We start from the raw sequence: 24,672 nt of genomic DNA on the forward strand, positions 1-24,672 counted from the left end.
ATCAGTTAAAACAAAGTGCAGAACCCCTTTAAGCAAAAAGCATAGATGTGGTCGGCAATAACAAGTGCTCGGCGGCACTAAATCAGAAACCATATGTCCTACCCCAATCCGGGGGGTTCCAGTGCACATCCATGAATCCCAGAGGGAAAGCAAAAACCATCCATCCCTGGGCTAGATGATGATGTGGTATTGAAGGACAGGGTGGGCAAAGAACTGTCCCTGATATTGGCCTACAGGGGGTGGTATTCTGGCCCTGATAGTCTAACCACAGACCACCCGCCCTGATAAGAGCGACCCCGTCCGGAACCTTACCCTATATAAAAATGGCCCTAGTAAGCCCCTAGGCCCCTGACTTTCAGGTGATCACTATATAGATCTATGTGTTTTTGACTCATTATAAAAGTATATTATAAGTATATCGCACCCCTCTGTGTATCACACCTCTCGATAGCACACCTATACCAGTCCTTAAAATGACCTTTGTGGCCCTATTAGTTAGCGTTTGGTGTCCCTAACAGCCTGTCCCTGCTCCACACAGCAACCTCTCCCTACACTGACAAAACACAGGATGTAAAATGGCGGCCAGATCAGGTCTATTTATAAGGTAGGGGGTCTGTCCATGTGCTGAAACGTCTTAATTGGCTGTCCTGTACCACCTAATGGATGTGTCATGGGTCAAAGTTCTTCATAATGTAAAGGGGCGCGAATTTCTCCATATGTTCGCATGCTCGGCGAATCTCGAACATGCAAAGTTCGCCGCGAAACGACCGCCGGAAGAACCGCAAGGCCGTCTCTGTTCACAGGCACAATATATGGTTATACAGACCCCAGTAATGTGAGTGAGCTTCTAAGTATAGAAAACACATGCTTCCCTAAGTGGCAATGCTGTAGCTTGGTGCTAAGTGCATGGTTCTGCATGTAGAGATCTCGGGTGTGAATCCTGGGAAAAACTTACATTAACTTTTTTTTCTGTTATTTTTCTTCTCTCTCATTTCACCCATAATAAAAGGCTATACTATAATAAATAATATATAATTATGTAATAACAATAACCTTACCATATTGTGAATAGTGGTTTTTTTTTGGGCTTAGAAAACTATTACTGATTTATTCACAGGCACAATATATGATTATAAAGAAACCAGTAAAATGTATTCGTTTTTTAAGCTTAAAAACATTATTCTCAATATGATACGGATATAGACTTTTATTAGGAGGTTAAATGTGGAAGAAAAACCCCCCGGAAGTCTCTCCCAGTATTCAAACCTGGGATCTTTACATACAAAACCAGGCACTTACCACCAAGCTATAGCATCACCCACATTACTGGTGTCTATATTCATATATTGTGCATGTGAATAAAGAAGTGATATGTAGATTAGCTTTCTGAACAGAGCTCAATGTGGTAAAGCTATAGTACATAGTGTATATGATATGTAGTATAGCTTTCTGAGCAGAGCTCAGTGTGGTAAAGATATAGTACATAGTCTATATGATATGTAGATTAGCTTTCTAAGCAGATCTCTGTGTGGTAAAGCTATAGTACATAGTGTATATGATATGTAGATTAGCTTTCTGAGCAGATCTCAGTGTGGTAAAGCTATAGTACATAGTGTATATGATATGTAGATTACCTTTCTGAGCAGATCTCAGTGTGGTAAAGCTATAGTACATAGTGTATATGATATGTAGATTAGCTTTCTGAGCAGATCTCAGTGTGGTAAAGCTATAGTACATAGTGTATATGATATGTAGATTACCTTTCTGAGCAGAGCTCAGTGTGGTAAAGCTATAGTACATAGTGTATATGATATGTAGATTAGCTTTCTGAGCAGATCTCAGTGTGGTAAAGCTATAGTACATAGTGTATATGATATGTAGATTACCTTTCTGAGCAGAGCTCAGTGTGGTAAAGCTATAGTACATAGTGTATATGATATGTAGATTAGCTTTCTGTGCAGATCTCAGTGTGGTAAAGCTAAAGTACATAGTACATAGTGTATATTATATGTAGATTAGCTTTCAGAGAAGATCTCAGTGTGGTAAAGCTATAGTACATAGTGTATATGATATGTAGACTCTAGGACACAGCTCTGCCCTTAGTATACTGCTCTGTCAATTAAGGGGAAGGGAGTGTGTGCAGAGCACAGGGGGTTTTACAAAGCACTGCTCAAAGGATTCAGCCCCACCTCTTGGTGCTCCAATGTCTCATTTGAATATGGATAAAAACTCAGATACCTCTGCAGCTGTTTAGCACACTGACGAAAGAAAGGTATAGTTTTAATCAGTATGATGAACCCTACCAGGCAGTATGTATGGTTTAATAGGGTTGATCCTGGTGACAGATGATTTAACGCCATAGTGTAGCACCTCTCCATCTTAAAGGGGTTGTCCAAGTTATTTTTATTGACGACCTATCCTCAGGATAGGTCATCAATATCAGATTGGTGGGGGTCCGACACCCGGCACCCCCGCCGATCAGCTGTTTGAAGAGAAGGTGCATGCCGTGCCAGCGCTGCCTCCTCTTCATTGTATACCTGCTCGCCGTCGCCCGGTGGGCATATCTATGGTGAGCTCTATTCAATTTAATTATTGGTGCTGTGAACCAGATGTGCAGCGCCCCCTATACCCGAGCAGAGGCAGGAGTGAGGGAGTCTATGCACGTAGACATCTGAGATAGTACAGAGGATTTCATAGTTCCTGGAGAAGGACCTCACACTGGGCGACATCACCACAACGAGCCCTTTAACCCCTGATGGGGTGAGTTGCCCCCTGTGCAGATTCCGCCACAGTGACTGGGCTCCTCGCTGGTCTTTGACCTCATTAACCACAGCAGACTGACCCCTGACCACAAGGACGGCCGCCCAGAGACCACAGCACCAGAGAGGCGCCCAGCGCAACTTCACACATCCGCAGGAGGCACCTGACTGCCTACACCTTCCCAGTGTTATCAGAGCGCCTCCTGCCGCGGGGAAGAGGAATCACTTAGCTGACATGTAGACATTATCAAATGGGAGTTGAAGTTCTGCAGCTCCTGAACAACTACAACCCCCAGCATCTCCTGTAAGCAAGCAGCATGTCAGGAGTTGCAGTTGGATAAGAATAGTCTGTATATATGGGTGCCAGCCCATCAACTGGCCAACACGGTCTATACAACTACAACACCAAGCATTTCCTGTAAGCCATGAACATGTTGGGAGTTGTAGTAGTGTAAGAAAAGTCTGTATGCATGGCAACCAACCTATCTTCTGGTCCACACAGGCCTCCAGCTGAGAGATATTGTACAACTAAAACCCCCAGCATCTCCTGTAAGCAAGGAGCATGTTGAGAGTAGTGGTAGGATAAACACCAGACTGTATCAACAAGGTAATACAGCCAGGTGCTACTGCACAACTACAACTCCAAGCATCTCCTGTAGGGAGGCAGCATGCTGGGAGTTACAGGCTCACACTGGATGGCCTGAAGCTTAAAGGGACACTAACGTACGGACATGATTGTAAAAGTATCCCCACCTCCCGCGTCATCCAGGGTTTTGTTACCTTGTATCACCTACACTGACACAATGTAACAATCCATCAGCAGGAGAAGACCTAGGATTTTAGCCTCTGAATGTAAACAAGAATGTTCTCATTCACTGACAGCAAGCAGAGATCTTGGAACATTTTGCAGAATCAGAAAGTTGTAGAACTTTTTCCTATTACTTTTTATTACAGAAAACTTTTATCAGGGGAGGAATCAACTTTAGGAGGGAACTAATACCACCGAAAACCATGCCCCCCCCACACACACACATTCCACGCGCCTGGCATCCGTGATCGTAAAATCTGTGGTTTATTTGACTGACACCAGTGATGGCTGCAGCCACGTGCGATGGTATATTACAGGAGCTGCTCCAGAATTCGGATTTACTTGGGGGGGGGGGGGGGGGGGGGGTCACATACTTATCTGCACACCCGACATCTGATCTGTTTCAGTGGAATCAGACGCCATTCCTGCAGCACAACACAATGTCTGCAGAGCTCCCCGGGGGCCACGGGGCCACATCACATGACCTCAGCCTGATCCCGACCTCAGCTGTGGAGCGTCCCCAGCCGTTACATAAACAGCAATCCGTTCCAGAAGTCTCGGGGTTAATGACAGCCAAGGGAGATTCCATTCACTGACTGAGATGACAAGACCCTGAGTCACAGAAGCATTTGTCTCATTCAAAGCATCTATCTGTAGAAGCCATTCACTGATCAGATGATATCACAGCACGAGGAGGAGGAGGCCGGATTATACAGAATACACCAAACCACACTGCCAAGTACTGTCTATAGAAAAGCCCGCAATATAACATCAACATGAAGAGACCGATATACACACCAACCCCAACACAGGTTATAATGTGTAACAGGATGTACATATACCTCACCCAACTACTCTTTCATATACTGACAGTATACAACTAGGCAGTATTATAGTAGTTATATTCTTGTACATAGGTGCAGTATTATAGTAGTTATATTCTTGTACATAGGAGGCAGTATTATAGTAGTTATATTCTTGTACATAGGAGCAGTATTATAGTAGTTATATTCTAGTACATAGGAGCAGTATTATAGTAGTTATATTCTTGTACATAGAGCAGTATTATAGTAGTTATATTCTTGTACATAGGAGCAGTATTATAGTAGTTATATTCTTGTACATAGAGCAGTATTATAGTAGTTATATTCTTGTACATAGGAGCAGTATTATAGTAGTTATATTCTTGTACATAGGAGCAGTATTATAGTAGTTATATTATTGTACATAGGAGCAGTATTATATTAGTTATATTCTTGTACATAGGAGGCAGTATTATAGTAGTTATATTCTTGTACATAGGAGCAGTATTATAGTAGTTATATTCTTGTACATAGGAGCAGTATTATAGTAGTTATATTCTTGTACATAAGAGCAGTATTATAGTAGTTATATTCTTGTACATAGGGCCAGTATTATAGTAGTTATATTCTTGTACATAGGAGCAGTATTATAGTAGTTATATTCTTGTACATAAGAGCAGTATTATAGTAGTTATATTCTAGTACATAGGAGGCAGTATTATAGTAGTTATATTCTTGTACATAGGAGGCAGTATTATAGTAGTTATATTCTTGTACATAGAGCAGTATTATAGTAGTTATATTCTTGTACATAGGAGCAGTATTATAGTAGTTATATTCTTGTACATAGGAGCAGTATTATAGTAGTTATATTCTTGTACATAGGAGACAGTATTATAGTAGTTATATTCTTGTACATAGGAGCAGTATTATAGTAGTTATATTCTTGTACATAGGAGCAGTATTATAGTAGTTATATCCTTGTACATAGGAGGCAGTATTATAGTAGTTATATTCTTGTACATAGGAGCAGTATTATAGTAGTTATATTCCTGTACCTAGCAGGCAGTATTATAGTAGTTATATTCTTGTACATAGGAGGCAGTATTATAGTAGTTATATTCTTGTACATAGGAGCAGTATTATAGTAGTTATATTTTTGTACATAGGAGCAGTATTATAGTAGTTATATTCTTGTACATAGTAGCAGTATTATAGTAGTTATATCCTTGTACATAGGAGGCAGTATTATAGTAGTTATATTCTTGTACATAGGAGCAGTATTATAGTAGTTATATTCTTGTACATAGGAGGCAGTATTATAGTAGTTATATTCTAGTACATAGGAGCAGTATTATAGTAGTTATATTCTTGTACATAGGAGCAGTATTATAGTAGTCATATTCTTGTACATAGGAGCAGTATTATAGTAGTTATATTCTTGTACATAGGAGGCAGTATTATAGTAGTTATATTCTTGTACATAGTAGCAGTATTATAGTAGTTATATTCTTGTACATAGGAGCAGTATTATAGTAGTTATAATCTTGTACATAGAGCAGTATTATAGTAGTTATATTCTTGTACATAGGAGCGGTATTATAGTAGTTATATTCTTGTACATAGGAGGCAGTATTATAGTAGTTATATTCTTGTACATAGGAGGCAGTATTATAGTAGTTATATTCTTGTGCATAGGAGGCAGTATTATAGTAGTTATATTCTTGTACATAGGAGCAGTATTATAGTAACTATATTCTTGTACATAGTAGCAGTATTATAGTAGTTATAATCTTGTACATAGAGCAGTATTATAGTAGTTATATTCTTGTACATAGGAGCAGTATTATAGTAACTATATTCTTGTACATAGTAGCAGTATTATAGTATTTATATTCTTGTACATAGGAGCAGTATTATAGTAGTTATATTCTTGTACATATGAGGCAGTATTATAGTAGTTATATTCTTGTACATAGAGCAGTATTATAGTAGTTATATTCTTGTACATAGGAGGCAGTATTATAGTAGTTATATTCTTGTACATAGGAGCAGTATTATAGTAGTTATATTCTTGTATATAGGAGCAGTATTATAGTAGTTATATTATTGTACATAGAAGCAGTATTATAGTAGTTATATTCTTGTACATAGGAGCAGTATTATAGTAGTTATATTCTTGTACATAGGAGGCAGTATTATAGTAGTTATATTCTTGTACATAGGAGCAGTATTATAGTAGTTATATTCCTGTACATAGGAGGCAGTATTATAGTAGTAATAGTCTTGTACATAGGAGCAGTATTATAGTAGTTATATTCTTGTACATAGGAGCAGTATTATAGTAGTTATATTCTTGTACATAGGGGCAGTATTATAGTAGTTATATTCTTGTACATAGGAGCAGTATTATAGTAGTTATAGTCTTGTACATAGGAGCAGTATTATAGTAGTTATATTCTTGTACATAGGAGCAGTATTATAGTAGTTATATTATTGTACATAGAAGCAGTATTATAGTAGTTATATTATTGTACATAGAAGCAGTATTATAGTAGTTATATTCTTGTACATAGGAGCAGTATTATAGTAGTTATATTCTTGTACATAGGGGCAGTATTATAGTAGTTATATTCTCTTACATAGGAGGCAGTATTATAGTAGTTATATTCTTGTACATAGGAGCAGTATTATAGTAGTTATATTCTTGTACATAGGAGCAGTATTATAGTAGTTATATTCTTGTACATAGGAGCAGTATTATAGTAGTTATATTCTTGTACATATGAGGCAGTATTATAGTAGTTATATTCTTGTACATAGAGCAGTATTATAGTAGTTATATTCTTGTACATAGAGCAGTATTATAGTAGTTATATTCTTGTACATAGGAGCAGTATTATAGTAGTTATATTCTTGTACATAGGAGCAGTATTATAGTAGTTATATTCTTGTACATAGGAGCAGTATTATAGTAGTTATATTCTTGTACATATGAGGCAGTATTATAGTAGTTATATTCTTGTACATAGGAGCAGTATTATAGTAGTTATATTCTTGTACATAGAGCAGTATTATAGTAGTTATATTCTTGTACATAGGAGCAGTATTATAGTAGTTATATTCTTGTATATAGGAGCAGTATTATAGTAGTTATATTCTTGTATATAGGAGCAGTATTATAGTAGTTATATTATTGTACATAGGAGCAGTATTATAGTAGTTATATTCTTGTACATAGAGCAGTATTATAGTAGTTATATTCTTGTACATAGGAGCAGTATTATAGTAGTTATATTCTTGTACATAGGAGGCAGTATTATAGTAGTTATATTCTTGTACATAGGAGGCAGTATTATAGTAGTTATATTCTTGTACATAGGAGGCAGTATTATAGTAGTTATATTCTTGTACATAGGAGGCAGTATTATAGTAGTTATATTCTTGTACATAGGAGCAGTATTATAGTAGTTATATTCTTGTACATAGGAGCAGTATTATAGTAGTTATATTCTTGTACATATGAGCAGTATTATAGTAGTTATATTCTTGTACATAGGAGCAGTATTATAGTAGTTATATTCTTGTACATAGGAGCAGTATTATAGTAGTTATATTCTTGTTTTGTTTCGAATTAGTACATTTTGTACGGTATTAGTCAGTACCCTGAGGGTAGTGTTTGGCGTTGATTAGACAGGGGTGATGCTTGGTAAGATGCAGTCCAATAACATATGTAATCTATAGGATGTATGACATTGCATGTGTCCATGATACAGTGATAACTATGGATCCTGGGCTGCTCTCATCACTAACATTATACGGATCATAATGGTTTTTCTGCCTCTCAGCTGCGCCTGGAAAGCTGCCACCGATTACACAGGCTGTGACACATTCACTGCCGAGGGGGTCGGTGTAATTGGATGGAGATGGACGTAACTGGCGTTCCAGGCCCTGTAATTATATCTACGGTGAGTGATCAGGGAAGAGCCTCGGAGATAGGATTGCAGATCTGTGGAGGATTCCTGCATCGCCTCCCTCGGGGCGACTTCCCTTTGTGATTGATGCTCTGTTATTAAGATTAAACAAATGCAGCGATGGGTGGGCCGAGGGGCAATAATTACACTCACCGGGGGGGATCTGGACAAGTCATGCTCATGTCTTATGGTGAAATATTCGATCCATCTGGTGCGAGGCGTCACAGAGTTACTTTGGAGTCTGGGTCGGATACATTGTAGATGGGATAAGATACTAATGTATCCAAACCTTCCTATGGTCAGTGGTATAACCACTATAGAGGGAGGCAGTGGTATTTCTATGGGGCCCTTAGAATTGAGGGCCCATGGACAAACTTTATCTTGGTAATGTTGCTATTTATGCATTAACTTCATTTATTAAATTTTCCCAATTGGACCCTAAAGCCAACCATACATTAGATAGTTCGTGATCTCTGACCACCCCCCATACACATGCATGCTCGGCTCAGAAGAGCATGCATGGCCTCCTAAATCGGGAGAGGGGAGGGCAGGATCCCACCGCCTGATCCTTATCTCCCCTGCCATCAGGGGAGAGTCAGGAGGCCACTGTACACATTAGATGGTCAGCAGGACCCTAAGAGATCGGTGGATTCAGCATAAAGGGGTATGTTCTTTCCCTAATAGCATAATCCATAATGGTGGGATAGGAGCAAATCCCTCCTTTGGGATCAAAGAAAGGGCCACAAGGCGAATGAAGAACGCTCTGCTCAGCTTGCTATGCTTTCATGTTGAGGCCCCGTTCTTGAGATAAGAGGGGGTCCAAGAGGTGGGACCCGCAACTATCTGATATTTATGACATATCACAAATGTCCGGATGGGAAAACCCCTTTAAATTAGAATTCTCTAAGAAGAGGATGGCCGGGATCCAAGAGGCCTCGGTGCAGACCAGTCTGATGGATCACAGGAGGCAGACAAAGCAGATGTTATAAATAGAAGGATCCTCCCAGAGATTGGCTGACGGTCCATGATGATATTTCCTGCTTGGGGACTGGAGAGAAACCAAGGTTCATCTGAAGGAACATCTGATGGGCAATGGTGCCAAAAACCCATCATCAGCATATGGACAGCCGGACGTCCGACCTGCAGCCTCACTGGGGAAGATAAATGATCCATTTACATTTTTTTAATTATTTGGATTTAATATGTCCCTCCTGTATCAGGTCTGGGCCAAGAACCCCAGGCAGACCATGAATGATCATGAAAAACCTTGTATAGATCTAAAGATTGAAGCTGTTCCATAGGGAAGGGGGTCCTACTGTGACATTGTAGGTGGCTCATCATGGATGGAAAAGTATTGACCTTGACTGGTGAAGTTTTTTGAGAATCTTGTGGATGAGAAAGAAACTAAACCAGAAGATCCACCAAGAATCAAGCGTGAAGCTCCCCCAAGAAACACAACCAGAGCTTCAGCCTATAAGACTGAGATCACGAGAAGGGACAAACATGACATGAAAGCAAGAAGTGGAGGGTTGGGAATGAGACTTAGATCATCTGGAAGAACATGAGTCGTACTTAAGAGGAGTTGGAAGTAACCTAATACTAAAAGTTCTTATAATGACCCAACTTCTAGATAATGAGCCAGAACTCATCACCCACATGATGGGCCTCAATAACGTCCACCAAAGTCTAATAGGAAGCTTTCCAAGGAGAGAGTAACCAGCTCCTTATTGATGTCTATGGTTAGCTATACGGAGGTGATGCCGGGGGGGCACATACTTTTGTTCATGTACAGTGCAGTCAGAATTATAGAGTAAGAATCCAGGGAATATTTCAGATCTTTACCATACGGAGCGGGAAACAAGTTTAGGTCTGTAGGACTTTGCATTGAGAACTTTCCCCAAAGTCGCCCCTCGCCCCTGGCAGACAGAAGCGCCTTGTTCTGCACGTTTGTACAATGAGGCCCATTTCCCTTCTGCAGCCGGCAGCAGAAACACATGTTCCTTCCCTGCATGTTTTCATTACCCACAATCCCGCGCTCGCTCTGGCATGGCATCCCAGCGCTTGCTGACCCGAAATTGGCAGAGGCCCGGCCCATCTCATAGAAAAATGTAAAAAGAAAACTACCCTGGAACACATCACCCCCTCCCCCGCCACGGGCCGGGGCGCAGCACACACGGATCTCATTTACTATTACGGCCACACAGGTCATTATCCTGCAAGATTTTCCAAAATTATGGAAAAAACTGTGAGTGACAGCACGGCCCAGGAGCAGAAGGAGCGTAAAATCATATATATATATATATATATATATACTCGTTTCCTCCCACACGCCAAAGACGTACTGATAAAGAACTTAGATTGTGAGCCCCACCGGGGCAGCGTGTAATGATAATGTCTGTACAGCGCTGCGGAATATGTCGGCGCTATATAAGTGCATAAAGAAAATAGATATATAATATAATCAGAAAATAACAAAAATGTTAGAATAATAAAAACAATAATAATAATAATCCTATAGTAATAATCCTATAGTAATAATATAATAACTAGAAAAGAAACATAAATAATAATAATTTACCGATAATAATATAACATAATATATGACAATATAATATAACAACTAGAACATAAAAAAAAGATCATAAGAATAAAAACAGTAATAATACTAATAAAAAAAAAAATAACAGTAGTAATATTATGAATAATTATGATAATTACATTATGTAAAAATCTAAATGTAATAATAGAAATCTAACAATAATAAAATAAATGCCGGTGGAATGATATTAATAATATGAATATAGATATCATATCATTTTATTGTATTTCTTTTGCCATTATTTATCATATTAGGAATTTATGGTCTTATTTATTAGATTTACATCATCTTCTCATGATTATTACTATTATAAAATGTTGTTATATTTATTATTTTTTTTTACCATTTTCTTACAATAATTATATTTTGCTTCCTGATAACGATATGATTTTTATCTTGGAGTTTTCATTGACCTTTGTGTTTCCTTCTTCTGTTTTATGTGATTTACGGTAATAAATATGAGAGATAATAATAATGCCAGATTCGGTGATGATTTTAGGCAGCCCCAGAGGCCCCTCGCATCCTCCTCTGAAGTCATCCCGCCAGTGTAATTGCTGCCATTATGTTAATTTCCTGCCATTTCCTGAGCAGCTAAAGACAAATAAACACCAAAAATATCAGACGCACAGAAAAGCCTTCACACCGGCTCCGGCGTCAGACCCCGAGCGCGGCCTGCTCACGCGCACCATGGTCATCCCTGTCTTGGGGAGACGAAGAACTGACCTCCAACCTGGGGCTCTCCACCTGATGAGAAACTACAACTCCCAGCATGCCCTGACATTTCAGAGACCACAACAGTGCAGCTATTGATCTCTGGAGTAGGACGTTGCTGGGTCTGGGCCATCCATGATGTCTCCACCGCTCCGGCGTCAGACCCCGAGCGCGGCCTGCTCACGCGCACCATGGTCATCCCTGTCTTGGGGAGACGAAGAACTGACCTCCAACCTGGGGCTCTCCACCTGATGAGAAACTACAACTCCCAGCATGCCCTGACATTTCAGAGACCACAACAGTGCAGCCATTGATCTCTGGAGTAGGACGTTGCTGGGTCTGGGCCATCCATGATGTCTCCACCGCTCCGGCGTCAGACCTCGAGCGTGGCCTGCTCACGCGCACCATGGTCATCCCTGTCTTGGGGAGACGAAGAACTGACCTCCAACCTGGGGCTCTCCACCTGATGAGAAACTACAACTCCCCTTTAATATGGGAGTCACTGCGGCAATCCGCCGATGACTACGCCTTTTTGGTGTATTTAAGGCGCAAATGTTGTCACAAAATCTGCGCCTTTTTCCCCCCGCCTATTTTAGTCGCCTGTTTTTGGCAAAGGAAATTACAGCGAGGGAGCTGGCGTGGATTTATTCTTGTTAAATGGCGCCGGATAATGCGCCGGCGCCTCTACATAACTTAGGACTACGAGCGGCGTCTAAATTACCGGTCTTGTGTCCTTGCATTCTGCTATTACCACAATAGGACAATCACTAATGCCCCCCACTACTGGAGCAGGACCCCAGGACGGTGAAGGAACAGATCAATGAGCCTCCTCAGTGTGTGGAGCAGCGGCGCCCTTCCATCCCCCCCCCTTCCTTCTTGCGCCCGCCAGCGGCAGCGATAAGGATCCCAGTGCCAGAGGCGGCTGAATGGAGGCTGTGTGCGCAGCATAGGGGGAGCGTTGTGTGCTATGTACAGACACCCACATGGGACCAAGAGAACGATAGTACCTGCGAGCTGAGCGCCGCTCCCACCGCTGAATGCTAAACCCTCGCTGCTCCTCACACCTGCATCGGGTCACCAGCCAATATCCTGGAACCTGCACAGAAGTGACCCGCTGCCAGGGGCCCACAGCTTACATCAACAGTGAGACCCTGACCAAGGGCAATACTGAGACCTCCACTCATCGACTAGAGGACTGGAGGCTTTTTTCTTATTTCCCATGCTTTACACTGCAGCTCTGCTTCATTAGGGTACAGAGCGTCATCTCACCGGTACGACGCGATGAATCTGGTAGGCAGCAACGTCTCCACGCTGGAGCTCCAAACACAGGAAAAGTTGTGATAATCTGCGGCTCGGCAGGAAACGGAGGGAATCCCAGGAGGATCTGGAAGAGAAAGGAAGAAAAGTTAGTATTAAAATTATACAGGACTCCAAAGAGGAGTCCTAGTTATACAGAACTGATACCGGGTCACCAGGAGGAGTCCTAGTTATATAGAACTGATACTGGGTCACCAGGAGGAGTCCTAGTTATACAGAACTGATACTGGGTCACCAGGAGGAGTCCTAGTTATATAGAACTGATACTGGGTCACCAGGAGGAGTCCTAGTTATATAGAACTGATACTGGGTCACCAGGAGGAGTCCTAGTTATATAGAACAGATACTGGGTCAATGGAGGAGTCCTAGTTATATAGACCTGATACTGGGTCACCAGGAGGAGTCCTAGTTATATAGAACTGATACCGGGTCACCAGGAGGAGTCCTAGTTATATAGAACTGATACAGAGTCACCAGGAGGAGTCCTAGTTATATAGACCTGATACTGGGTCACCAGGAGGAGTCCTAGTTATATAGAACTGATACTGGGTCACCAGGAGGAGTCCTAGTTATATAGAACTGATACTGGGTCACCAGGAGGAGTCCTAGTTATATAGAACTGATACTGAGTCACCAGGACTAGTCCTAGTTATATAGAACTGATACTGGGTCACCAGGAGGAGTCCTAGTTATATAGACCTGATACTGGGTCACCAGGAGGAGTCCTAGTTATATAGAACTAATACTGAGTCACAAGGAGGAGTCCTAGTTATATAGAACTGATACTGGGTCACCAGGAGGAGTCCTAGTTATATAGACCTGATACTGGGTCACCAGGAGGAGTCCTAGTTATATAGAACTAATACTGAGTCACCAGGAGGAGTCCTAGTTATATAAAACTGATACTGAGTCACCAGGAGGAGTCCTAGTTATATAGAACTGATACTGGGTCACCAGGAGGAGTCCTAGTTATATAGAACAGATACTAGGTCAATGGAGGAGTCCTAGTTATATAGACCTGATACTGGGTCACCAGGAGGAGTCCTAGTTATATAGAACTGATACTGGGTCACCAGGAGGAGTCCTAGTTATATAGAACAGATACTGAGTCACCAGGAGGAGTCCTAGTTATATAGAACTGATACAGAGTCACCAGGAGGATTCCTAGTTATATAGAACTGATACAGAGTCACCAGGAGGAGTCCTAGTTATATAGAACTGATACTGGGTCAATGGAGGAGTCCTAGTTATTTAGACCTGATACTGGGTCACCAGGAGGAGTCCTAGTTATACAGAACTGATACTGGGTCACCAGGAGGAGTCCTAGTTATACAGAACTGATACTAAGTCACCAGGAGGAGTCCTAGTTATACAGAACTGATACTGAGTCACCAGGAGGAGTCCTAGTTATATAGAACTGATACAGAGTCACCAGGAGGATTCCTAGTTATATAGAACTGATACAGAGTCACCAGGAGGAGTCCTAGTTATATAGAACTGATACTGGGTCAATGGAGGAGTCCTAGTTATATAGAACTGATACAGAGTCACCAGGAGGATTCCTAGTTATATAGAACTGATACAGAGTCACCAGGAGGAGTCCTAGTTATATAGACCTGATACTGGGTCAATGGAGGAGTCCTAGTTATATAGACCTGATACTGGGTCACCATGAGGAGTCCTAGTTATACAGAACTGATACTGGGTCACCAGGAGGAGTCCTAGTTATATAGAACTGATACAGAGTCACCAGGAGGAGTCCTAGTTATATAGAACTGATACAGAGTCACCAGGAGGAGTCCTAGTTATATAGAACTGATACTGGGTCACCAGGAGGAGTCCTAGTTATATAGAACTGATACAGAGTCACCAGGAGGAGTCCTAGTTATATAGACCTGATACTGAGTCACCAGGAGGAGTCCTAGTTATATAGAACTGATACTGAGTCACCAGGAGGAGTCCTAGTTATATAGAACTGATACTGGGTCACCAGGAGGAGTCCTAGTTATATAGAACTGATACTGGGTCACCAGGAGGAGTCCTAGTTATATAGACCTGATACTGGGTCATTAGGAGTAGTCCTAGTTATATAGAACTGATACTGGGTCACCAGGAGGAGTCCTAGTTATATAGAACTGATACTGGGTCACCAGGAGGAGTCCTAGTTATACAGAACTGATACTGGGTCACCAGGAGGAGTCCTAGTTATATAGAACTGATACTGAGTCACCAGGAGGAGTCCTAGTTATATAGAACTGATATTGGGTCACCAGGAGGAGTCCTAGTTATATAGACCTGATACTGAGTCACCAGGAGGAGTCCTAGTTATATAGAACTGATACTGGGTCACCAGGACTAGTCCTAGTTATATAGAACTGATACTGAGTCACCAGGAGGAGTCCTAGTTATATAGAACTGATACTGAGTCACCAGGAGGAGTCCTAGTTATATAGAACTGATACTGAGTCACCAGGACTAGTCCTAGTTATATAGAACTGATACCGGGTCACCAGGAGGAGTCCTAGTTATATAGACCTGATACTGGGTCACTAGGAGGAGTCCTAGTTATATAAAACTGATACTGAGTCACAAGGAGGAGTCCTAGTTATATAGAACTGATACAGAGTCACCAGGAGGAGTCCTAGTTATATAGAACTGATACAGAGTCACCAGGAGGAGTCCTAGTTATATAGAACTGATACAGAGTCACCAGGAGGATTCCTAGTTATATAGAACTAATACTGAGTCACCAGGAGGAGTCCTAGTTATATAGAACTGATACTGGGTCACCAGGAGGAGTCCTAGTTATATAGAACTGATACTGGGTCACCAGGAGGAGTCCTAGTTATATAGAACTGAGACTAGGTCACCAGGAGGAGTCCTAGTTATATAAAACTGATACTGATTCACCAGGAGGAGTCCTAGTTATATAGAACTGATACAGAGTCACCAGGAGGAGTCCTAGTTATATAGAACTGATACAGAGTCACCAGGAGGAGTCCTAGTTATATAGAACTGATACTGGGTCACCAGGAGGAGTCCTAGTTATATAGACCTGATACTGGGTCACCAGGAGGATTCCTAGTTATATAGAACTGATACTGGGTCACCAGGAGGAGTCCTAGTTATATAGAACTGAGACTAGGTCACCAGGAGGAGTCCTAGTTATATAAAACTGATACTGAGTCACCAGGTGGAGTCCTAGTTATATAGAACTGATACAGAGTCACCAGGAGGAGTCCTAGTTATATAGACCTGATACAGAGTCACCAGGAGGAGTCCTAGTTATATAGAACTGATACAGAGTCACCAGGAGGAGTCCTAGTTATATAGACCTGATACTGGGTCACCAGGAGGAGTCCTAGTTATATAGAACTGATACTAAGTCACTAGGAGGAGTCCTAGTTATATAGAACTGATACAGAGTCACCAGGAGGAGTCCTAGTTATATAGAACTAATACTGAGTCACCAGGAGGAGTCCTAGTTATATAGAACTGATACAGAGTCACCAGGAGGATTCCTAGTTATATAGAACTAATACTGAGTCACCAGGAGGAGTCCTAGTTATATAGAACTGATACTGGGTCACCAGGAGGAGTCCTAGTTATATAGAACTGATACTGGGTCACCAGGAGTAGTCCTAGTTATATAGACCTGATACTGGGTCATTAGGAGTAGTCCTAGTTATATAGAACTGATATTGGGTCACCAGGAGGAGTCCTAGTTATATATAACTGATACTGGGTCACCAGGAGGAGTCCTAGTTATACAGAACTGATACTGAGTCACCAGGAGGAGTCCTAGTTATATAGAACTGATACTGAGTCACCAGGAGGAGTCCTAGTTATATAGAACTGATATTGGGTCACCAGGAGGAGTCCTAGTTATATAGAACTGATACTGGGTCACCAGGAGGAGTCCTAGTTATATAGACCTGATACTGAGTCACCAGGAGGAGTCCTAGTTATATAGAACTGATACTGGGTCACCAGGAGGAGTCCTAGTTATATAGAACTGATACTGAGTCACCAGGACTAGTCCTAGTTATATAGAACTGATACTGAGTCACCAGGAGGAGTCCTAGTTATATAGAACTGATACGGAGTCACCAGGAGGAGTCCTAGTTATATAAAACTGATACTGAGTCACCAGGAGGAGTCCTAGTTATATAGACCTGATACTAAGTCACCAGGAGGAGTCCTAGTTATATAGACCTGATACTAAGTCACCAGGAGGAGTCCTAGTTATATAGAACTGATACCGGGTCACCAGGAGGAGTCCTAGTTATATAGAACTGATACTAAGTCACCAGGCGGAGTCCTAGTTATATAGAACTGATACTAAGTCACCAGGAGGAGTCCTAGTTATATAGAACTGATACTAAGTCATCAGGAGGAGTCCTAGTTATATAGAACTGATACTAAGTCACCAGGAGGAGTCCTAGTTATATAAAACTGATACTGAGTTACCAGGCGGAGTCCTAGTTATATAGAACTGATACTAAGTCACCAGGAGGAGTCCTAGTTATACAGAACTGATACCGGGTCACCAGGAGGAGTCCTAGTTATATAGAACTGATACCGGGTCACCAGGAGGAGTCCTAGTTATATAGAACTGATACCGGGTCACCAGGAGGAGTCTTAGTTATATAGATCTGATACTGAGTCACCAGGAGGAGTCCTAGTTATATAGAACTGATACTGCGTCACCAGGAGGAGTCCTAGTTATATAGAACTGATACTGGGTCACCAGGAGGAGTCCTAGTTATATAGAACTGATACTAAGTCACCAGGAGGAGTCCTAGTTATATAGAACTGATACTGAGTTACCAGGCGGAGTCCTAGTTAAATAGAACTGATACTAAGTCACCAGGAGGAGTCCTAGTTATATAGAACTGATACTGGGTCACCAGGAGGAGTCCTAGTTATATAGAACTGATACTGAGTCACCAGGAGGAGTCCTAGTTATATAGAACTGATACTGAGTCACCAGGAGGAGTCCTAGTTATATAGAACTGATACTGAGTCACCAGGAGGAGTCCTAGTTATATAGAACTGATACTGAGTCACCAGGAGGAGTCCTAGTTATATAGAACTGATACAGAGTCACAAGGAGGAGTCCTAGTTATATAGAACTGATACCGGGTCACCAGGAGGAGTCCTAGTTATATATGCCACACTTGATATCACTACATCTCCTTTCGTGTTCACGTCTGCTGGGTTCAGTGAGTGATCCGGCAGCCGGAGAGTGAGGTCGGGTTTCAAGGCCGAGGGGGCAATGACTGAAAGGTTACTCACGCAGCAAGACTACATTCAGCTCCTACCAGGAGAAACTCTCACATGGCAGCCACCATCTCTATGAGCACGCTGGGAGTTGTAGTCTTTCTACAGCTTGCCAGCCACAGGCAGAAGACCACTACCCTAGACCTCATTTAGTGCTTTCAAAGGTTTTGTGTATAATAGACAGCCTGTAAGTCCTCTTCTTCAGTGACCCCATGACAACTGTTCTTGCCCTTAGTTTTGTAAGTTCAGCCTTTTGAGAAGCGCATTGTGTAGATCCAAACCACTCTCCACATCAAGCTCCACATCCTAAACACCGTGCTGACCCATGACATGAGTAGCTTTGTCCTAGACCTTGCTTAGTCGTTGGGGCAGTCTTCACCCACCATACCACAATCACACCTTTACTCACATCCAACTTTTAGCATCACAGAGGTCAGCATCTCCCCGGACCGGTCATAGCAGCTGTAGTTTCCCATCACGGAAGGTCCTAGACGTGGAAGGTCGAGGCCCCCGAGTGTACTAACAAACCCCCATGTGATGTTGGGCGACCCATTGAACCTCCACTCTACCTGTGAACTGTGCAGAGAGAAGAAGAGATGGTATGGTCGTCAGCATCTAACATATGAGGTCATGTGGTACCTGTATCAAGAACAGGATGGAGGATGCCAGTCATAGTCATACCCACCTGGCATGTCTGCTGCTGCACCTCAGTGTCACTGTGTCGCCAACCTTCCCATAAACGACACCTGGAAGAAGAGGAAGAGACAGTCAGCTCTTCGTAGAGACCTCCTGCACATCCCTATTTACTTTCTACAGCCAATGAGGATGATCAGTTCTTGCAGGATCCAACCAAGAAAGAAGGAGAGGAGTGGAGGAGGTGTCTGTCCCCTCAGGTGTGAGGCCTTGCGTGGGCACTGACCCCTGGGTCAACCCTTGCTGTGAGTTCTGCCCTCTACTTTTGCAATGTATTAATCTACAGACATTTTGGAACCTAAAGAGAAGAGTTATGGGTAATTGGATTGTGAGCTCTTCTGGGGTTATAGTCATAGGTCATGTGGCCCCACCTGACCAATCCCCACATTGGGCCCTGCGGCGCTCACATGGGAGAAGGTACTGACATTGGAGGGAAGCCCCTTTATGGGGCAGCATTTCTGTAGTCATATGAGGTACAGTTTGGGGGTTTCCGTACATTGCTGCCACGTTACTGCCCCCTCTCCCAGCTGTTACTCCTGTACATGTAGGAAAGGGTTAATCTTTCACCGAGCCCAGTGCCCCGGCTTCAAAATAGTGCAAATCATGTGAAGGAATCGCATATCACCACATAATGCCGTCACCACCTCCTCTGCCCAGCAGAGGTGACACCGGAGACATGAAGGAAAGGACACCTGCTGCAGAGCGGTTGAGCTGTGACAACGGGGGCCTGTGAGGGGTCCTGGGCGGCAATTCTGTAGTATTCATGTGGGGGCTCTCACAGGACCCCCCCACCCAATGTACTCCTCTTAGAGCGTCATGTCACAGACACCTGGACCTCGTGTCCTTCTCTACAGGACACTTGTACTGGAAACCTGAGAAAGCTGAGATACATGATGCTGTTTTGTAGGTTACTTACAACAGAGTAATAGTCTTCTGCAGCTCTACAGGAACAGAAAACAGCTCCTCATATCTCAGCTTCCAAGACCCCTTTGGCTAAAACGAATATTGGGGTCACCTGCAATTAAAGAAGACGCCTTCCGCACCATGCCTTGTGGATGTGATGAAACCTAACCATAGAGTTCTGCAACTTACACATAGACTTGGCGTTCAAATTCTTCACCATTCTCAAGATCTCTGCTTGCTGTCAATATGGAAGAATTCTGGTTTACATCACAAGGCTAAAGGTCCTGCTCCCACAACTGATGAGACTGTTACAATGTAGCCACATAGGCAGTTTCATGCTCCAGGTTGATACATTTTACCTGCACTGACACATGGTAACAGAACAGGGGAGGTTTGGGCTGGACTGATGCATGAGCAGATCTGGGCAGGAGGTCAGTGTCTTGATGTAACAATAAATATTTAGATTCACAGACAGCAAGCAGAGATTTTGAAGATGGGGAGAAATGGGAGAGGAGGAAGGTGCAGGAACAGGGAGAGGTGAGTACCTAAATGTCTGCTGCGAGGTAAATACACCAAACAATTTGTAATGTGCTGTAATGGGTAATTCTGGTCTGAGGTCTGTAAACAGGGGGTCTGGTCTGGGGTCTGTATACAGGGGGTCTGGTCTGAGATCTGTATACAGAGGGTCTGGTCTGAGGTCTGTATACAGAGGGTCTGGTCTGAGGTCTGTATACAGAGGGTCTGGTCTGAGGTCTGTATACAGGGGGTCTGGTCTGGGGTTTATATATAAGTGTCTGGTCTGAGGTCTGTATACAGGGGGTCTGGTTTGGTGTTTGTATATAGGGGTCTGGTCTGAGGTCTGTATACAGGGGGTATGGTCTGGGATCTGTATACAGGAGGTCTGGTCTGAGGTCTGTATATAAGGGTCTGGTCTGAGGTCTGTATACAGGGGGTCTGGTCTGGGGTCTGTATATAGGGGTCTGGTCTGAGGTCTGTATACAGGGGGTCTGGTCTGAGGTCTGTTTACAGGAGGCGCTGGTCTGGGGTCTATATATAAGTGTCTGGTCTGAGGTCTGTATACAGTGGGGTCTCGTCTGGGGTCTGTATATACGTGTCTGGTCTGAGGTCTGTATACAGGGGGTCTGGGGTCAGTATACAGGGGGTCTGGTCTGGGGTCTGTATAAAGGAGGTCTGGTCTGAGGTCTGTATACAGAGGGTCTGGTCTGAGGTCTGTATACAGGGGATCTGGTCTGGGGTCTGTATACAGGGGGTCTGGTCTGGGATCTGTATACAGGAGGTCTGGTCTGAGGTCTGTATATAAGGGTCTGGTCTGAGGTCTGTGTACAGGGGGTCTGGTCTTAAGTCTGTATACAGGAGGTCTGGTCTGGGGTCTGTATACAGTGGGGTCTGGTCTGGGGTCTGTATATAAGTGTCTGGTCTGAGGTCTGTATACAGGGGGTCTGGTCTGGGGTCTGTATATAGGGGTCTTGTCTGAGGCCTGTATACAGGGGGTCTGGTTGGGGTCTGTATATAAGTGTCTGGTCTGAGGTCTGTATATAGGGGGTCTGGTCTGGGGTCTGTATATAGGGGTCTGGTCAAGGGTCAGTATACAGGGGGTCTGGTTGGAGTCTGTAAACAGGGAGTCTGGTCTGGGGTCTGTATACAGGGGGTCTGGTCTGAGGTCTGTATACAGAGGGTCTGGTCTGAGGTCTGTATACAGAGGGTCTGGTCTGAGGTCTGTATACAGGGGGTCTGGTCTGGGGTTTATATATAAGTGTCTGGTCTGAGGTCTGTATACAGGGGGTCTGGTTTGGTGTTTGTATATAGGGGTCTGGTCTGAGGTCTGTATATAGGGGGTCTGGTCTGGGGTCTGTATATAGGGGTCTGGTCAAGGGTCAGTATACAGGGGGTCTGGTTGGAGTCTGTAAACAGGGAGTCTGGTCTGGGGTCTGTATACAGGGGGTCTGGTCTGAGGTCTGTATACAGAGGGTCTGGTCTGAGGTCTGTATACAGAGGGTCTGGTCTGAGGTCTGTATACAGGGGGTCTGGTCTGGGATTTATATATAAGTGTCTGGTCTGAGGTCTGTATACAGGGGGTCTGGTTTGGTGTTTGTATATAGGGGTCTGGTCTGAGGTCTGTATACAGGGGGTATGGTCTGGGATCTGTATACAGGAGGTCTGGTCTGAGGTCTGTATATAAGGGTCTGGTCTGAGGTCTGTATACAGGGGGTCTGGTCTGGGGTCTGTATATAGGGGTCTGATCTGAGGTCTGTATACAGGGGGTCTGGTCTGAGGTCTGTTTACAGGAGGCGCTGGTCTGGGGTCTATATATAAGTGTATGGTCTGAGGTCTGTATACAGTGGGGTCTGGTCTGGGGTCTGTATATAAGGGTCTGGTCTGAGGTCTGTATACAGGGGGTCTGGTCTGGGGTCTGTATATAAGGGTCTGGTGTCTGTATACAGGGGGTCTGGTCTGAGGTCTTTATACAGGGGGTCTGGTCTGGGGTCTGTATATAAGGGTCTGGTCTGAGGTCTGTATACAGGGGGTCTGGTCTGAGGTCTTTATACAGGAGGTCTGGTCTGGGGTCTATATATAAGTGTCTGGTCTGAGGTCTGTATACAGTGGGGTCTGGTCTGGGGTCTGTATATAAGTGTCTGGTCTGAGGTCTGTATACAGGGGGTCTGGTCTGGGGTCTGTATATAGGGGTCTGGTCTGAGGCCTGTATACAGGGGGTCTGGTTGGGGTCTGTATATAAGTGTCTGGTCTGAGGTCTGTATATAGGGGGTCTGGTCTGGGGTCTGTATATAGGGGTCTGGTCTTGGGTCAGTATACAGGGGGTCTGGTTGGGGTCTGTATATAGGTGTCTGGTCTGAGGTCTGTATACAGGGGTTCTGGTCTGGGGTCTGTATACAGTGGAGTGTTCTGTGATCTTTATACAGGGGGTTATTGGGCGCCATTTGTTCACAGTGCATTTTGTGACACAATACATTTTGTAGGATTCTATGTCACAAAATGACACTGTGCGACAAATTGAATTCTGTGCCACTAAATGACATTCGGTGCAACAAAATGACAGAAATGAACTTTGTGTTACAAAATAACAGTGTGTGACAAAAATCAGTCACATTATGAATTGTGTTCGACAAAAAGTTAATGTAAAGACAAAATGAATTCTGTGATTACAACATTAATTTTGTGTCACAAAATAAATTGCAGACAAACGGCCTCCCATAGGGGGTCTGGTCTCAAGTCTGTATAAAGGAGGAATCTGGTCTGGGCTGGGGTCTGTTTACAGGGAGGTCTGGTCTGAGGTCTGTATACAGTGGGCCCTGGCCCAGTTTTTGTCTACAGGGAAAATCTGGTCTGCAGTTTGTATTGAGGTCTAGTCTGGAGTCTCTATACAGGGGGTCTCATCTGGGATCTGTATACAGTGGGTTCTGGTCTGGGATCTGTATAGAGGTCTTGTCTGAAGTCTGTATACAGGGGAGTCTGGTCTGGGGTCTGCATAGAGGCCTTGCCTGGGGTCTGTATACAGAGGGTCGTCTCATCTAGGGTATTTATACAGTGGGGTCTGGTCTGGGGACTGTATAGAGATCTAGTCGGGGGTCTCTATTCAGGGGGTCTCATCTGGGGTCTTTATAAAGTGGGTTCTTGTCTGGGGTCTGTATACAGAGGGTCTGGTCTGGGGTCTGTATACAGTGGGGTCTGGTCTTGGGATTGTATACAATGGGGTCTGGTTCGAGGTTTGTATACAGGGGGTCTGGTTTGAGTTCTGTATATAGGGGGTCTAATATGGGGTCTGTATACAGTGGGTCTGGTCTGAAGTCTGTGCACAGTGGGGTTTGGTTTGGGGTCTGTATACAGTGGGGTCTGGTCTGGGGTCTGTATACAGTGGGGTCTAGTCTGGGGTCTGTGCATAGTAGGGTTTGGTCTGGGGTCTGTATACAGGGGGTCTGGTCTGAGGTCAGTATACAGTGGGGTCTGTATACAGTGGGGTCTGGTCTGGGGTCTGTATATAGGGGTCTGGTGTCTGTATATAGTGGGGTCTGGTCTGGGGTCTGTATACAGTGGGGTCTAGTCTGGGGTCTGTGCACAGTAGGGTTTGGTCTGGGGTCTGTATATAGGGGTCTGGTCTGGGGTCTGTGCACAGTAGGGTTTGGTCTGGGGTCTGTATACAGTGGGGTCTAGTCTGGGGTCTGTGCACAGTAGGGTTTGGTCTGGGGTCTGTATACAGGGGTCTGGTCTGAGGTCAGTATACAGTGGGGTCTGTATACAGTGGGGTCTGGGGTCTGTATATAGGGGTCTGGTCTGGTGTCTGTATATAGTGGGGTCTGGTCTGGGGTCTGTATACAGTGGGGTCTAGTCTGGGGTCTGTGCACAGTAGGGTTTGGTCTGGGGTCTTTATACAGTGGGGTCTAGTCTGAGGTCTGTGCACAGTAGGGTCTGGTCTGGGGTCTGTGCACAGTAGGGTTTGGTCTGGGGTCTTTATACAGTGGGGTCTAGTCTGAGGTCTCTGCACAGTAGGGTCTGGTCTGGGGTCTGTATACAGTGGGGTCTAGTCTGGGGTCTGTGCACAGTAGGGTTTGGTCTGGGGTCTTTATACAGTGGGGTCTAGTCTGAGGTCTGTGCACAGTAGGGTCTGGTCTGGGGTCTGTGCACAGTAGGGTTTGGTCTGGGGTCTGTATACAGTGGGGTCTAGTCTGGGGTCTGTGCACAGTGGGGTCTAGTCTGGGGTCTGTGCACAGTAGGGTTTGGTCTGGGGTCTGTATACAGTAGGGTTTGGTCTGGGGTCTTTATACATGAGGTCTGGTCTAGAATCTGT

General features: G+C 43.7%; 1 protein-coding gene across 2 annotated transcripts in view; it reads right to left on the reverse strand.

Moving 5' to 3' along the window:
- IL11RA (interleukin 11 receptor subunit alpha) overlaps window positions 1-24,672 on the reverse strand; it is a 90,173-nt gene that overhangs the window by 12,836 nt on the left and 52,665 nt on the right. For both annotated transcript variants that reach the window (XM_040420840.1, XM_040420841.1), the window contains exons 3-5: window positions 18,940-19,000; window positions 18,664-18,830; window positions 12,924-13,038 (exon numbers count right to left, since the gene is read on the reverse strand). In XM_040420840.1, coding sequence (XP_040276774.1) covers window positions 12,924-13,038; window positions 18,664-18,830; window positions 18,940-19,000 — 343 coding nt within the window. The remainder of the gene's footprint in view (window positions 1-12,923; window positions 13,039-18,663; window positions 18,831-18,939; window positions 19,001-24,672) is intronic.

This window comes from Bufo bufo, chromosome 2 (assembly GCF_905171765.1).
Source record: "Bufo bufo chromosome 2, aBufBuf1.1, whole genome shotgun sequence".
NCBI lineage: Eukaryota > Metazoa > Chordata > Amphibia > Anura > Bufonidae > Bufo > Bufo bufo.